This window comes from Orcinus orca, chromosome 5, assembly GCF_937001465.1.
Source record: "Orcinus orca chromosome 5, mOrcOrc1.1, whole genome shotgun sequence".
Lineage (NCBI taxonomy): Eukaryota > Metazoa > Chordata > Mammalia > Artiodactyla > Delphinidae > Orcinus > Orcinus orca.
The window spans coordinates 55080379-55096315 of record NC_064563.1 but is presented as its reverse complement, the minus strand read 5'-3'; the positions used below and the strand labels follow the sequence as shown (position 1 = coordinate 55096315).

The following is a 15937-nucleotide window of genomic DNA, read 5'->3' as shown; positions in this document are numbered from 1 at the left end:
GCTATTCAGAATTTGTAAGTACATCAAGTCCTTAATTCTTAACAACTCTTTATGAGCTGCCATTAAAGACAGAAGAACACTCAGACTAGAGAGGTGAAGTAAATTTCCCAAAGCTACACAGCTAGAAAGTTGGATCAATTGTACTCAGTCATGGAGATCTAACTGCTATACTATATTCCCTACTGTCCTATTCATCCTGCAATCCACTTCCCCTCACTCTACCCAATGAATAAATAACAGCTACAGATAACATTATGGAAAATAGGACCTAACTGAGGAGAAAGGATTTTAAAAATCATACACCTGAAGTCCACCACAAAATATTTATAGAGGCCATGCAAGTCAAAAGTCCTAACAGACATGCCTACCTTCCATTCTAAAAGGTAAAATACATATTTACTGGATATTTGACTTGTTTGCCTTAGGGGAGGACACCATGATATTTGATCCAAACAAAAGATACCTCTCATTAGGATGCTCTTCACCCAACCTGATGACAGAAATGCTCCTTTTTGCATTCACTGTAAGTAGGAACATGGTAACAGAAAATGAAACAGGAGAGTTGGCAAGATCATTTCCGTGTATCAGGACAGGTTCACTGGGCGTTAAGTTACTTAAAAATGAATCACAGAATGTTCCAGACATGGGCAGGGTTCCAGCCTGAACTTTAACAGATCAGTTGAATTCTCCAACTGATGGCTTATCGACTGTATTTTGCCCAAAATACGTGTGGGGGGAGGGAAGGAATATAGTGTTTTAAAATATTACTGCCACTTATGAATTAAAGGACATAGGCAACGATCACCAAAAAAGAGACATGCACTCCTAATGAGAGACCATGTCACTATCTATAAAATCCCTGCCAGAAAAACTGAACCTGTATCTGATTAAGCCTCTTCACTGCTTTATAGGAAACATGGAGAGAACATTATTAAGCAACACTACAGGATACAATCAGGCTAATTCACAGTGTGGAAAAGTCTACAGGACCAAAAAAAAATTTATTCCAACAAATAAATTGCAAGAAGAGAAAAAAGGGATGGAGGGAAAACCTATAGCTTCAAAGAAATGTAAGAGCTATAAGCCAAACACAATACTCAAACCACATCTGAATTCCAATTACAACAAACTGAAGAAATAAAACCTTCATTTTTAGGACAGTTGAGGAAATGGGAACAGTGTCTGGATTTTAAAGACATGAAGGAATTTACCATTTTTGTTTATTTTGGATGGGCACGGGGTGTGTGATGATGGTAATGTGGTTCGCAGGTGAAATAATATGATGACTGGACTTTACTTCAAAATAACTGTTGGGGGAGGGCGTAGGAGAAGGCACCAAGGAAACAAAAAGGTGGGTGGTGGGTACATGAGAGTTCATTAAGTTACTGTCCACTTTTGACTGTAACTGAAATCTTCAGAAACACAAAGTTAAAAATTAAGCCAATGCTGAAAAAAAAAATGGAGATCTCTCGTTTAAAAAAATGAACCTCTGCCTTCTCTTAAAAACCAGAAGTTCTAGCAACACTGAGCTGCAGACCTGAATGATGGGAATTAAATGAAATTGAGAGCAGCTCCCCCTTTAGACGGGCAGGTGCTGTCCAGTTCAGAGTCCCCACCACTCCCTACTGCTCCCCGGAATTGAGATTGCTTTTTCGCTGCCTTTTACCCAATCCTCTTTCCCCCCTTCCGTTCCCAGGAGGTATCTCATGTTGCAGTCACTAGGCATTTGCTTATGAATTCAGACTATACTCAGACAGACCAAGTCCTAAATATCCACAAAAACAGTCAGCACCAAAAATCCATTGGGTAACAGAGCAGAGGAGAGGAGGTAGGGAAAGAGCCTGCCGAGGACTAGCAGACCGCAGTTAGTTATCTGGGGAGAGCTGGACTCAGTCAGGTTCATTCTTTCTTTTCAATGAGATTCTTGGAGTCACAAATCCATACTTATCGGGCTAGAGAAACACGAGAGAAGGAGGCTCCTGACAGCCAGGTTGGGAGGATGACAGTAGGAATGAAGGAACCTGATAGCACAAGTAAAAATCTGGGGTACTTGAGGACGGACAGTTGTACGGGTCGGCAAGAGTTAGTGCCCTTGTCTTTAAACTCAGAGAATGTTATAGTTTGTCTAAATGAGGAGTCAATGCTCTGCACTTGTAAAAAGTCTGTCTGCAAAGGAAACAAGATCTATTTCACGTGCCAATATAAATGTGCTGCACTCAGTATCTAAAACTTGACATGATATCTAAGTACCTCATGATTACATCTGTCAATTCAAATTGTTCAGTAAATAGATAGCAACTAATAACTGTAATAACTACCTGCTCCGCTTTTACCAGTAATTTTCACAGAAAAGTCTCTGTAAATGACATTACATTTTGAAGAATGTTGCAATCATGTTTCTCACATGGTGATGTGTTTTCTCTAAATACCACGATGTGACAGGAAGATCTGTGGAGTCGGACGAGTGTCCTAAGTTAAATATATCAGCAAACAATTCAGTTCTTTTAGCATTTATACCAGCAAAGAGGAATACACTTTTCTAAGCATATAATTAATCTTGTGTTGGGTTTGCACATTTGTTTCAGTTTAAGTACCAACTAAATGTGTACGGAACAGGTGCTCCAAGAATTTCAGAAATTTGCCTCCCCTTTCCTCCAGCACGTCTGTAACATACCACGAGCTGCAATTTCTAGTCAATAACACCTATTTCGTGAATGGACCTAGAGTCTGTCATGCAGAGTGAAATAAATCAGAAAGAGAAAAACAAATACCGTTTGCTAACACATGTATATGGAACCAAAAAAATGGTTCTGAGGAACCTAGGTGCAAGACAGGAATAAAGACGTAGAGAATGGACTTGAGGACACGGGGAGGGGGAAGGGTAAGCTGGGAGGAAGTGAGAGAGTGGCATGGACACATATATACTACGAAATGTAAAATAGATAGCTAGTGGGAAGCAGCTGCATAGCACAGGGAGATCAGCTCGGTGCTTTGTGACCACCTAGAGGGGTGGGATAGGGAGGGTGGGAGGGAGACGCAAGAGGGAGGGGATATGGGGATATAAGTGTACGTATAGCTTATTCACTTAGTTAGAAAGCAGAAACTAACACACCATTGTAAAGCAATTATACTCCAATAAAGATGTTAAAAAAATAAAATAACACCTATTTCATAACTCCACACTGAGCTGGTCAACCACATATTTTTGGAATTGTTTCATCACATAATTTTTCTGGGAAATGTTATTACATGATATCATCTCTCGGCAACCTCTTTGCCAAATTGTTTATGACAATGACTAGAAAACGGCCTCAAATTCTGCATTGAAATTGCTATCCATTCCAACACTCAAATTCCTGATTATCCTATCATTGATAAAAATATAAATTCTTGACTCTCACAGTAAAATGATTGTTTCAATGCGACTATTAATTATAAAACTACCAATTAAAAGAGGAATATGCGGGCCTCCCTGGTGGCGCAGTGGTTGAGGGTCCGCCTGCCCATGCAGGGGGCGTGGGTTCATGCTCCGGTCCAGGAGGATCCCACGTGCTGCGGAGCAGCTGGGACCGTGAGCCATGGCCGCTGGGCCTGCGCGTCCAGAGCCTGTGCTCCACAATGGGAGAGGCCCGCGTACCGCAAAAAAAAAAAAAAAAAAAAAAAAAAGAGGAATATGCTTTTCTTTGTATGTGTATAAATAAATGAATATATAAATGTTTGTGGTTGTAAAGTTACATACTTATGCCTAAGTATTATAAAACAGAATGTTATTTATTTGTATGTATGTATGTGTTGGATTTTTCTCATTCCTCTCTCTTCCTCAACACACACACACACACACAGAGGAGATTCCGCATTGGTGGCGTCATTCCATAACAAAATACCCTATATGGAAACACTGAATAAATACACTTTGACAATTACAAATTGATTCCTTTTAAACATTCAGCCAACATTAAACCAAAAAAAGCAATCTGTGTAAGAACTGGGAAACTAATATAAAAGTGATGACTTTAATAAAAATAACCCAGGACCCAACACCTAAATTTTTTAAATCAACATAATAGAGGAATTATTGATGAATTACTTTCCTCAATCACTAGGAGAAAAAAAAAAGTGGTCAGATAGATGTGGAGCAATGACTCGAAAATACATAGCAAAAAGTGAGGAAAATAATCTTTAAAACCTGAAATGTCTCAGGATACAATTTTCAATGTGGAATTTGGACTAAAGGGCATAGCAAGCGCCAATCTGAACAGCTACAGACACATAACCTATAGCACCGTCTCAAGGATGCCACTGGTCTCTTAATAAATTATTCCCAATAACAGTGAGGTGATGGCAAGTAGAATTCAAGAACTCTTCTTGCCGAGGAACTGATGCCAAGCACTATACAGTTCAATGACAGGACTCCATGACTGAGAGGCTGCTACTTTAAAAAATGGTTGTGTATCTGACTGGTGAACTCTGACCATACTCACTAACAGGAGGGAGGAAAAAACTGAAAATGAGAAAAAGAATTCCATAAAGATACCAAGCAAGCGATGTGAAGGGGATGAAATCAGAATAGCAAAACCAAGAGCAACAAGAAAGGAGCCCTAGGTGAGATGTCAGTACCTGAGCTGAGAAAGAAACCTTTCACTCTACGGAAGAGTGACTGGAACAGAGACTTCTGCAGGCCTTTGTCAATGTGCACTATTAACAACTAGAAGGAGAATACAGCCTGCTTGACACTGCTACAAGAAACGTCTGTTTTTATCATTGGCTCTCCAGACTTCCTATAAGGCGACACTTTCTAAATTGGTAATGTACAAATAAATGAAAACGGTAATAAATATAATTGTTCATCTTGCAGGTGTACAGTAATGGAATTCGTTTGGAGCTTCTGTTGTGAAAAAGTTAGGAAATATTTCCATGTGGCTTTTTGAGGCCTTATAGGTGACTATTAAATTTAAAATTATATTTGAGGCTACTGTGTTGATAAAAGCTTACATTCCTGGAACTAAGATTTTGAGAATGTTAACTGCATCATAAAAAGAGATTTTTGCTCTGCTTTTTTCAGCTCCAATTATGATATATCTTTATCTCAATAAAATAATGAGTGGTATGGTCAAACTCCATCATGAAGTCCTTTTTATTATTAGTGTGGAAAATCTGCAACCACTTTGGAAAAACAAAACAAAACATTTATAGGTGTTACAGATTTATAATAGATTTGCACATATATTTCATTTGCTCTCACACCATCTTCCTGAGGCTGGTATCGTTATTATCCTCATTTTATGAGTGAGAAAACAAGGACATTGAAGCTTACATGGCTTGCCTAATCACATACCCTCAGTAAGTGCCTGAGTCATTAATTCCAAATTCCAAGGTCTGCCTACTATGCCATCAAGGTGCCTCCCAAAGCAATTCAAGGCAGAAGAGACTGACTCTACGTAGGGGCTGGAAGTGCTACGAGTATTCTCTAGCTTGAAAAATGAAAGGCTGTATAGGGAAAGGGAATGAATGATCTATATGGACTGTGGAAGAGCCAGAGCAAGGTAACTACAATTGGGACTGTATGTAGACATTTTTCTTAGGAAAGAATTTTTTTAAAATACTAAAAGCGATGTGTTCTGGAAGATGGCGCAATAGAAGGACATATGCTCACTCCCTCTTAGGAGAGCACCGGAATCACAAGTAACTGCTGAACAATCACTGACAGGAAGACACTGGAACTCACCAAAAAAGATACCCTACATCCAAAGACAAAGAAGAAGTCGCAATGAGATGGTAGGAGGGGTGCAATCACAATAAAGTCATAACCGCTGGGTGGGTGGCTCACAAACTGGAGAACAATTATACCACAGAAGTCCACCCACTAGAGTGAAGGTTCTGAGCCTCACGTCAGACTTCCAAACCTGGGCGTCCAGCAACAGGAGGAGGAATTCCTAGAGAGTCAGAATTTGAAGACTAGCGGGACTTGACTAGAGGACTTTGACATGACTGGGGGAAACAGAGACTCCACTCTTGGAGGGCACACACAAAGTAGTGTGCACATCAAGACCCAGGGGAAGGAGCAGTGACCCTACAGGAGACTGAACCAGCCCTACCTGCTACTGTTGGAGGGTCTCCTGCAGAGGCAGGGGGGTGGCTGTGTCTCACCGTGAGGACAAGGACACTGGCAGCAGAAGTTGTGGGAAGTACTCCTTGGCGTGAGCACTTCCAGAGTCCACCATTAGCCCCAACAAAGAGCACGGGTAGGCTCCAGTGTTGGGTCGCCTCAGACCAAACAACCAACAGGGAGGAAATTCAGCCCCACACATCAGCAGACAAGTGGATTAAAGTTTTACTGAGTTCTGCCCACCAGAGCAACAGCCAGCCAGCTCTACCCACCACCAGTCCCTCCCAGCAGGAAGCTTGCACAAGCCTCTTTGATAGCCTCATCCACCAGAGGGCAGACAGCAGAAGCAAGAAGAACTACAATCCTGCAGCCTGTGGAACAAAAACCACATTGAAAGACAGACAAAATGAAAAGACAGGGGACTATGTACCAGATGAAGGAACAAGATAAAACGCAGAAAAACAACTAAATGAAGTGGAGATAGGCAACCTGCCAGAAAAAAGAATTCAGAATAATGATAGTGAAGATGATCCAGGACCTTGGAAAAAGAATGGAGGCAAAGATCAAGAAGATGTCAGAAATGTTGAACAAAGACCTAGAAGAATTAAAGAACAAACAAACAGAGATGAACAATACAATAACTGAAATGAAAAATACACTAGAAGGAATGAATAGCAGAATAACTGAGGCAGAAGAACGGATAAATGACCTGGAAGACAGAATGGTGGAATTCACTGCTGTGGAACAGAATAAAGAAAAAAGAATGAAAAGAAATGAAGACAGCCTAAGAGACCTCTGGGACCACATTAAACACACCAACATTCGCGTCTATAATGTGTCCCAGAAGGAGAAAAGAGAAAGGACCTGAGAAAATATTTGAAGAGATTATAGTCAAAAACCTCCCTAACATGGGAAAGCAAATAGCCACCCAAGTCCAGGAAGCGCAGAGAGTCTCACACAGGATAAACCCATGGAGAAACATGCCGAGACACAAAGTAATCAAACTGACAAAAATTAAAGACAAAGAAAAATTATTAAAAGCAACAAGGGAAAAACGACAAATAACATACAAGGGAACTCCCATAAGGTTAACAGCTGATTTCCCAGCAGAAACTCTACAAGCCAGAAGGAAGTAGCATGACATATTTAAAGTGATGAAAGGGAAGAACCTACAACCAAGATTACTCTACCCAGCAAGGATCTCATTCAGATTCAACGGAGAAATCAAAAGCTTTACAGACAAGCAAAAGCTAAGAGAATTCAGCACCACCAGACCAGCTCTACAGCAAATGCTAAAGGAACTTCTCTAAGTGGGAAACACAAGAGAAGAAAAGGACCTACAAAAACAAACCCAAAACAATTAAGAAAATGGTAATAGGAACATACATATCAATAATTACCTTAAACGTGAATGGATTAAATGTTCCAACCAAAAATAAGACCCATAGATGTGCTGTCTACAAGAGACCCACTTCAGACCTGGGGACACATACAGACTGAAAGTGAGGGGATGGAAAAAGATATGCCATGCAAATGGAAATCAAAAGAAAGCGGGAGTAGCAATACTCATATCAGATAAAATAGACTTTAAAATAAAGAATGTTACAAGAGACAAGGAAGGACACGACATAATGATCAAGGGATCAATCCAAGAAGAAGATACAACAATTATAAATACATACACACCCAACATAGGAGTACCTCAATACATAAGGCAACTGCTAACAGCTACAAAAGAGGAAATCGACAGTAACACAGTAACAGTGGGGGAATTTAACACCTCACTTATACCAATGGACAGATCATCAAGACAGAAAATTAATACGGAAACTCAAGCTTTAAATGACACAACAGACCAGGATAGATTTAATTTATATTTATAGGACATTCCATCCGAAAACAACAAAACACACTTTCTTTTCAAGGGCACACAAAACATTCTCCAGGATAGATCACATCTTGGGTCACAAATGAAGCCTCGGTAAATTTAAGAAAACTGAAATCATATCAAGCATCTTTTCTGACCACAATGCTGTGAGATTAGAAATAAATTACAGGGGAAAAAAATGTAAAAAACACAAACACATGGAGGCTAAACAATATGTTACTAAATAACCAAGAAATCACTGAGGAAATCAAAGAGGAAATAAAAATACTTAGAGACAAATGACAATGAAAACACGATGATCTAAAACCTATGGGATGCAGCAAAAGCAGTTCTAAGAGGGAAGTTTATAGCAATACAATCCTACCTCAAGAAACAAGAAAAATCTCAACTAAACAATCTAACGTTACACCTAAAGGAACTAGAGAAAGAAGAACAAACAACACCCAAAGTTAGCAGAGGGAAGGAAATCATAAAGATCAGAAAAGAAATAAATGAAAAAGAAACAAAGAAAACAATAACAAAGATCAATAAAATTAAAAGCTGGTTCTTTGAGAAGATAAACAAAATGCATAAACCTTTAGCTGGACTCATCAAGAAAAAGAGGGAGAGGACTCAAATCAATAAAATTAGAAATGAAAAAGGAGAAGTTACAACAGACACCACAGAAATACAAAGCATCCTGAGAGACTACTACAAGCAACTCTATGCCAATAAAATGGACAACCTGGAAGAAATGGACAAATTCTTAGAAAGGTATAACCTTCAAAGGCTGAACCAGGAAGAAACAGAAAATATGAACAGAACAATCACAAGTAATGAAATTGAAACTGTGATTAAAAATCTTCCAACGAACAAAAGTCCAGGACCAGATGGCTTCACAGGTGAATGCCATCAAACATTTAGAGAAGAGCTAACACCCATCCTTCTCGAACTCTTCCAAAAAATCGCAGAGGAAGGAGCACTCCCAAACTCATTCTACAAGGCCACCATCACCCTGATACCAAAACCAGACAAAGATACTACAAAAAAAGAAAATTACAGACCAATATCACTGATGAATATAGATGCAAAAGTCCTCAACAAAATACTAGCAAACAGAATCCAACAACACATTAAAAGGATCATACACCATGATCAAGTGGGATTTATCCCAGGGATGCAAGGAATCTTCAGTATATGCAAATCAATGTGGTACACCATATTAACAAATTGAAGAATAAAAACCATATGATCATCTCAATAGATGAAGAAAAACCTTCTGACAAAATTCAACACCAATTTATGATAAAAACTCTCCAGAGGGCTTCCCTGGTGGCGCAGTGGTTGGGAGTCCGCCTGCCGATTCAGGGGACGCGGGTTCGTGCCCTGGTCCGGGAGGATCCTACATGTCGCGGAGCGGCTGGGCCTGTGGGCCGTGGCCGCTGGGCCTGCGCGTCCAGGGCCTGTGCTCCGCGGCGGGAGGGGCCACAGCGGTGAGAGGCCCGCGTACCGCAGGAAAAAAAAAAAACCTCTCCAGAAAGTGGTCATAGAGGGAACCTACCTCAACATAATAAAGGGTGTCTACGACAAACCCACAGCAAACATCATTCTCAATGGTGAAAAATTGAAAGCATTTCCTCTAAGATCAGGAACAAGACAAGGATGTCCACTCTTGCCACTATTATTCTACACAGTTCTGGAAGTTTTAGCCATGGCAATCAGAGAAGAAAAAGGAATAAAAGGAATCCAAATTGAAAAAGAAGAAGTAAAACTGTCACTGTTTGCAGATGACATGATACTATACATAGAAAATCCTAACGATGCCACCAGAAAACTACTAGAGCTAATCAATGAATCTGGTAAAGTAGCAGGATACAAAATTAATGCACAGAAATCTCTTGCATCCCTATACACTAACAAGGAAAGATCAGAAAGAAATTAAGGAAACAATCCCATTCACCACTGCAACAAAAAGAATAAAATACCTAGGAATAAACCTACTTAAGGGGGTAAAAGACCTGTACTAAGAAAATTATACGACACTGGTGAAAGAAATCAAAGATGACACAAACAGATGGAGAGATATACCATGTTCGTGGATTGGAAGAATGAATATTGTGAAAATGACTATACTACACAAAGCAATCTACAGGTTCAATGCAATCCCTATCAAATTACCAATGGCATATTTTACAGAACTAGAACAAAAAACCTTAAAATTGGTATGGAGACACAAAAGACCCCAAATAGCCAAAGCAATCTTGAGGGAAAAAAAGGGAGGTGTAGGAATCAGACTTCCTGACTTCAGACTATACTACAAAGCTACAGTAATCAAGACAATATGGTACTGGCACAGAAACAGAAATACAGATCAACAGAAGAGGATAGAAAGCCCAGAGATAAACCCACACAGCTATGGTCAACTAATCTATGACAAAGGAGGTAAGGATATACAATGGAGAAAAGACAGTCTCTTCAATAAACGGTGCTGGGAAAACTGGACAGCTACATGTAAAAGAATGAAATTAGAACACTCCCTAATACCATATACAAAAATAAACCCAAAATGGATTAAAGACCTAAATGTAAGACCGGACACTATAAAACTCTTAGAAGTAAACATAGGAAGAACACTCTTTGACATAAATCACAGCAAGATCTTTTTTGACTCACCCCCTAGAGTAACGGAAACAAAAACAAAAATAAACAACTGGGACGTAATGAAACTTAAAAGCTTTTGCACAGCAAAGGAAACTAAAGGAAACTCAGAATGGGAGAAAATATTTGTAAACAAATCAACGGACAAAGGATTAATCTCCAAAATACATACACAGCTCATGTAGCTCAGTATAAAAAAAAACAAACAACCCAATCAAGAAATGGGCAGAAGACCTAAATAGACATTTCTCCAAAGAAGACATACAGATGGCCAAGAGGCACAGGAAACCTGCTCAATATCACTAATTATTAGAGAAATGCAAATCAAAACCACAATGAGGTATTACCTCACACCGGTTAGAATGGGTATCATCAGAAACTCTACAAACAACAAATGCTGGAGAGGGTGTGGAGAAAAGGGAACCCTCTTGCACTGTTGGTGGGAATGTAAATTGATACAGCCACTATGGAGAACAGTATGGAAATTCCTTAAAAAACTAAAAATAGAATTACCATATGACCTAGCAATCCCACTACTGGGCATATATGCTGAGAAAACCATAATTCAAAAAGATATACATACAACAATGTTCATTGCAGCACTATTTACAAGAGCCAGACATGGAAGCAACCTAAATATCCATCAACAGATGACTAGATAAAGAAGGTGTGGCACATATGTACAACTGAATATTACTCAGCCATAAAAAGGAACGAAATTGAGTTATCTGTAGTCAGGTGGATGGACCTAGAATCTGTCATACACAGTGAAGTCAGAAAGAGAAAAACAAATACCTTTGGCTAATACATATATATGTCATCTAAAAAAGTGGTACCGATAAACCTAGTGGCAGGGCAGTAATAAAGACGCAGACGTGGAGAACGGAGTTGAGGGTACAGGGGTGAAGGGGAAGCTTGGACGAAGTGAGAGAGTAGCACTGACATATATACACTACCAAATGTAAAATGGATGGCTAGTGGGAAGCAGCCGCATAGCACAGGGAGATCAGCTTGGTGCTTTGTGACGACCTAGAGGGGTGGGATAGGGAGGGTGGGGGGAGGGAGGCTCAAGAGGGAGGGGATATGGGGATATATGTATACATATAGCTCATTTACTTTGTTGTACAGTAGAAACTAACACAACATTGTGAAGCATTTATACTCCAATAAAGATGTGGAAAAAACAAAAAGACACATGCACCCCGATGTTCACTGCAGCACTATTTACGATAGCCAGGTCATGGAAGCAACCTAAATGCCCATCAACAGACGAATGGATAAAGAAGATGTGGTGCATATATACAATGGAATATTACTCAGACATAAAAAGGAACGAAATTGGGTCATTTGTAGAGACGTGGATGGACCTAGAGACTGTCATACAGAGTGAAGTAAGTCAGAAAGAGAAAAGCAAATATATAAATTCATATATGTGGAATCTAGAAAAATGGTACAAATGAACAGGTGTGCAAGCCAGAAATAGACACAGATGTAGAGAACAAACATATGGACACCAAGGGGGGAAAGCGGCGGGGGGTGGTGGTGGTGGTGGTGGTATGCATTGTGAGATTGGGATTGACATGTATACACTGATGTGTATAAAAGAGGTAACTAATGAGAACCTTTTGTATAAAAAAGTAAAGAGATCAGGATCAAAGAGATGGAGAATCTTCCATCTCTCTGGCCAGCAGGGCACTAGACCAAATAACCGCTGGTGGTGCCTTAGGCTCTTTATGTGTGGTGTCACACAAGTGTCTAACATGTCACAAGGGTGGGATCCCCGATGTGTTAGGAGGAAGTCTTGGATCCAAGGCCTCTAGATGGTAACTACCTCATGCTCCTATGTCTTTTGGGGAATCCATTAATTATTCCTTTTATCTGCCCAGAAGTTTACGGTGTTCATAAGATACATAAAAAGAATTAATGAGCAAGTATTCTCAAGTTTACCCTTTGTAAGAGGCGTTGAAAAGATACAAAGGGCAACACAACAGATAGGACAGTAAATAAAGGGCAGACTGTGACATTTAAAATTTTTTTAAAAGTTATTGTCAACTCATGGATGAGCAGAAAATTAATAAAGTAAACCTTTAGTAAAGCAGTGACAATGAACATTAAAAGAGAAAAAAGGAAACACATGTTAACAATGTCTAATGGAGAACATTTACAGGACTACCTATATGGTGTTACATTTTCTGGTTTGTTGTTAAATCGACCATTTCAAAGAATGGTTAAACTATTATCTCAGCTTCACAAGTTATACAAATCTTTTTGTTTGTACAGACGGTGTGAAAAGTTCAATAAGTTTGGGCTAAAGCTAATTCACTCAAAATCCAAAAGTTTTGATTCAAATAGGAAAAGATGGTTGCAACAGAGTTCATCTAAACAAAACAATAGCTAAGCAGATATACACTTTATGACTGAATGTAAAAACCTTGCTCTTTTATGTATTGCTTTAAACATAGTTTTAAACACTTGTGCAGCTAATAAGGTATTATAATCTAAACACACCCCTACTTTCCTTACTTTTGTTACTGAGAAAATTGTGGCATGGATTCTCTGTGATTGACCAAAGTTCAAACAGTCAACTGATGGGCAGAACCAGACTAGACCTCAAGCTGCCTAATAATTAACATATGCTCTTCCTGCTAGGCTACCCTGCCTCTACTCCACCACAGAGGGAACGTGTGGTGTGAATTAACCTTTGGAAAGTGTAATAAAGGGTGTGTGCTTGATGGTTGCAATTTTATTACATAATCTTGATATACACATATATATAATTGAAGAAAGGAGAATTTGTTGTTGTTCACCCTATTAGATAAAATGAGAATTTCTGATCAAATTAAAAATTAAATAAAATGAAAGTTTAAATTAAAACGAAAATTTAAACGATATTATGGATCACATTCAGATTTAAAAATCTGCCTGTTTGCAGATGGATGTATGGATGTATCTTTGAGTAATCAGATGAGCTCTGTAAACATTTAGATGATACTTTCATCCTCGCAGGTCTGTGGTTGGCCGGGTCTCTCCCTGAGATCAGCTAGCCCTGCCTTCCAGAGCAGTCATGGTAGAGAGTTCAGACTCGGTAGCAAACTATGTGAGTTGTTTTGGAAAACTGCATTACCTCTTGCTAGAGATAATTTTGATATTTGCATTACTTACTTCAAAATGTATTGCCTTTTAGGTCCAAACTTGAAACATGGGAAGGACTTTATTTAGTCATATTGGCTGAACATATAGTTTACATGGAAGGTCTATAATAACTGATATACCCATGGTAAAAAATTATTGCTTTATAGAAAAAAATATTATATATTAAACCACGCATTCCAACGGATCTTAGGAGACTACGTAAAATAAAAATTACTTCGCAAAAAAAATTTTTAAATTCTGTTCAGGGTATCATCTACTTTTCTATTACCAGAAGCACATCTGTGGACTCCCAATCTCTATGCTCTCAAGTGTAGGACATCAAGGAATGGCCGATGAGCAAAGGTACTGACACTTTTAGTTAGGCAAGTGCTGTTAACCAAACACTTTTAAAAAGGAGCATATTATTTATTTTAGCAATCTGAATTCCCCAATACTCACCTCACATGATAATCGGTTGCTGGCCTAAGATCTTTCAGGTTACATTCTAATTCTTCTCCGCTGCAAAGAAAAATCATTTCTTAGTCAATGATACCAGTTTCAAAAATAAAACAGGTTTTGGATTTGGGTCTCATAGTCAGGTACCAATAGCGATTCAAGAACTATTATTTCTACTTCCACCTTAAGTCAGAGATAAACTCTCCTGCTTGGCATTATCATTTTTCTGGACTAGCAAATGAGATTCCTTGAAATGGTGGCATTCTGGATCTGGAAAACGGCAAGGCTAACTTATGAATAAAATTCCAAAATATCTTACCACTTCTTCAAAATGACTACATAAAAATAAGTAAATAAGGAAGCAAGCTGAACAGAAAGATACCTAGATAAACGTAAGTGTACATAACAGCACCAGCGGTCAACTGAAGGGGGCTCCCAGACTTGTCCTGGCAAGAACCCCAATAGCTTCAACTTCTCAACTCTCTTCAAGAAACCTCAATCTGCTTCCCTCACATATCAATACTAATAAACAGCTCTCTTACAGATGCATGCCGATAAATAGCTCTCTTACACAAAATAAAACCATTTATTTGACCAGAAGCTGCAGAAGAACCTTGACTTAATCATGAGGAAACCACCAACATTCCAGAAAATACGTAATGTTCCCATTAAAAAAATTTTTAAAGGTGAGAGGGGTGTGTGTGGGCATAACTGTATTCTTCACAAATGTCAGTATCTACCCAGCCACAAAAAAGAATGAAATTCTGCCATGTGTAACAACACGGATGGACCTGGAGGGGATTGTGCTTAGTGAAATAAGTCAGACAAAGACAAACACTGTATGCTGTCACTATATGTGGAATCTGAAAAATAAAACAGACAAATGAATATAACAAAACAGAAACAGTCTCACAGGTATAGAGAACAAACTAGTGGGTACCAGTGGGGAGAGCGAACTGGGGAGGGGCAAGATATGGGTAGGGGATTGAGAAGTACAAACTACTATGTATAAAGTAAATAAGCTATAAGGATGTAAGGCACAGCACAGGGAGTACAGCCAATATTTTATAATAACTTTATATTTTTTAATTAATTAATTAATTTTTGACGGCGTTGGGTCTTTGTTGCTGCACGCGGGCTTCCTCTAGTTGCAGCAAGTGGGGGCTACTCTTCGTTGCGGGGCGCAGGTTCTCACTGCGGTGGCTTCTCTTGTTGAGGAGCATGGGCTCTAGGCTCGCGGGCTTCAGTAGCTGTAGCACGCGGGCTCAGTAGTTGTGGCATGTGGGCTCTAGAGCGCAGGCTCAGCGGCCATGGCACACGGGCTTAGCTGCTCCGCGGCATGTGGGATCTTCCCGGACCGGGGTTCAAACCCGTGTCCCCCTCATTGGCAGGCGGATTCTTAACTAGTGCGCCACCAGGGAAAGCCTACGATAACTTTAAATGGAGTGTAATCTATAAAAATTTTGAATCACTATGTAGCATACCTGAAACTAATACTGTATGTCAACTATATTTCAAATAAATAAATAAGATTTAAAAAAAAAAAGCATTGGATAATTCCCAAACGATTTAATCACAGTGAGGCCGCCAAACACTGTTGCCTCCCAGTGTGCTGGAAGAGGAAGTACATAGAACTACCTTGATGAACGCCTCCCACAAATGTTAAACCTGCATCTGATCAAGCTCCAGAACTAACTGTCCATTTATAAGAAATATGG

At 39.3% G+C, this 15937-nt stretch overlaps 1 protein-coding gene across 6 annotated transcripts in view; it reads right to left on the bottom strand.

Moving 5' to 3' along the window:
- The window catches only part of FNDC3B (fibronectin type III domain containing 3B), a 361128-nt gene that overhangs the window by 87210 nt on the left and 257981 nt on the right, over window positions 1–15937 (bottom strand). For all 6 annotated transcript variants that reach the window (XM_033429514.2, XM_033429520.2, XM_033429521.2 and 3 more), the window contains one exon: window positions 14223–14282. In XM_033429514.2, the coding sequence (XP_033285405.1) occupies window positions 14223–14282 (60 nt within the window). The remainder of the gene's footprint in view (window positions 1–14222; window positions 14283–15937) is intronic.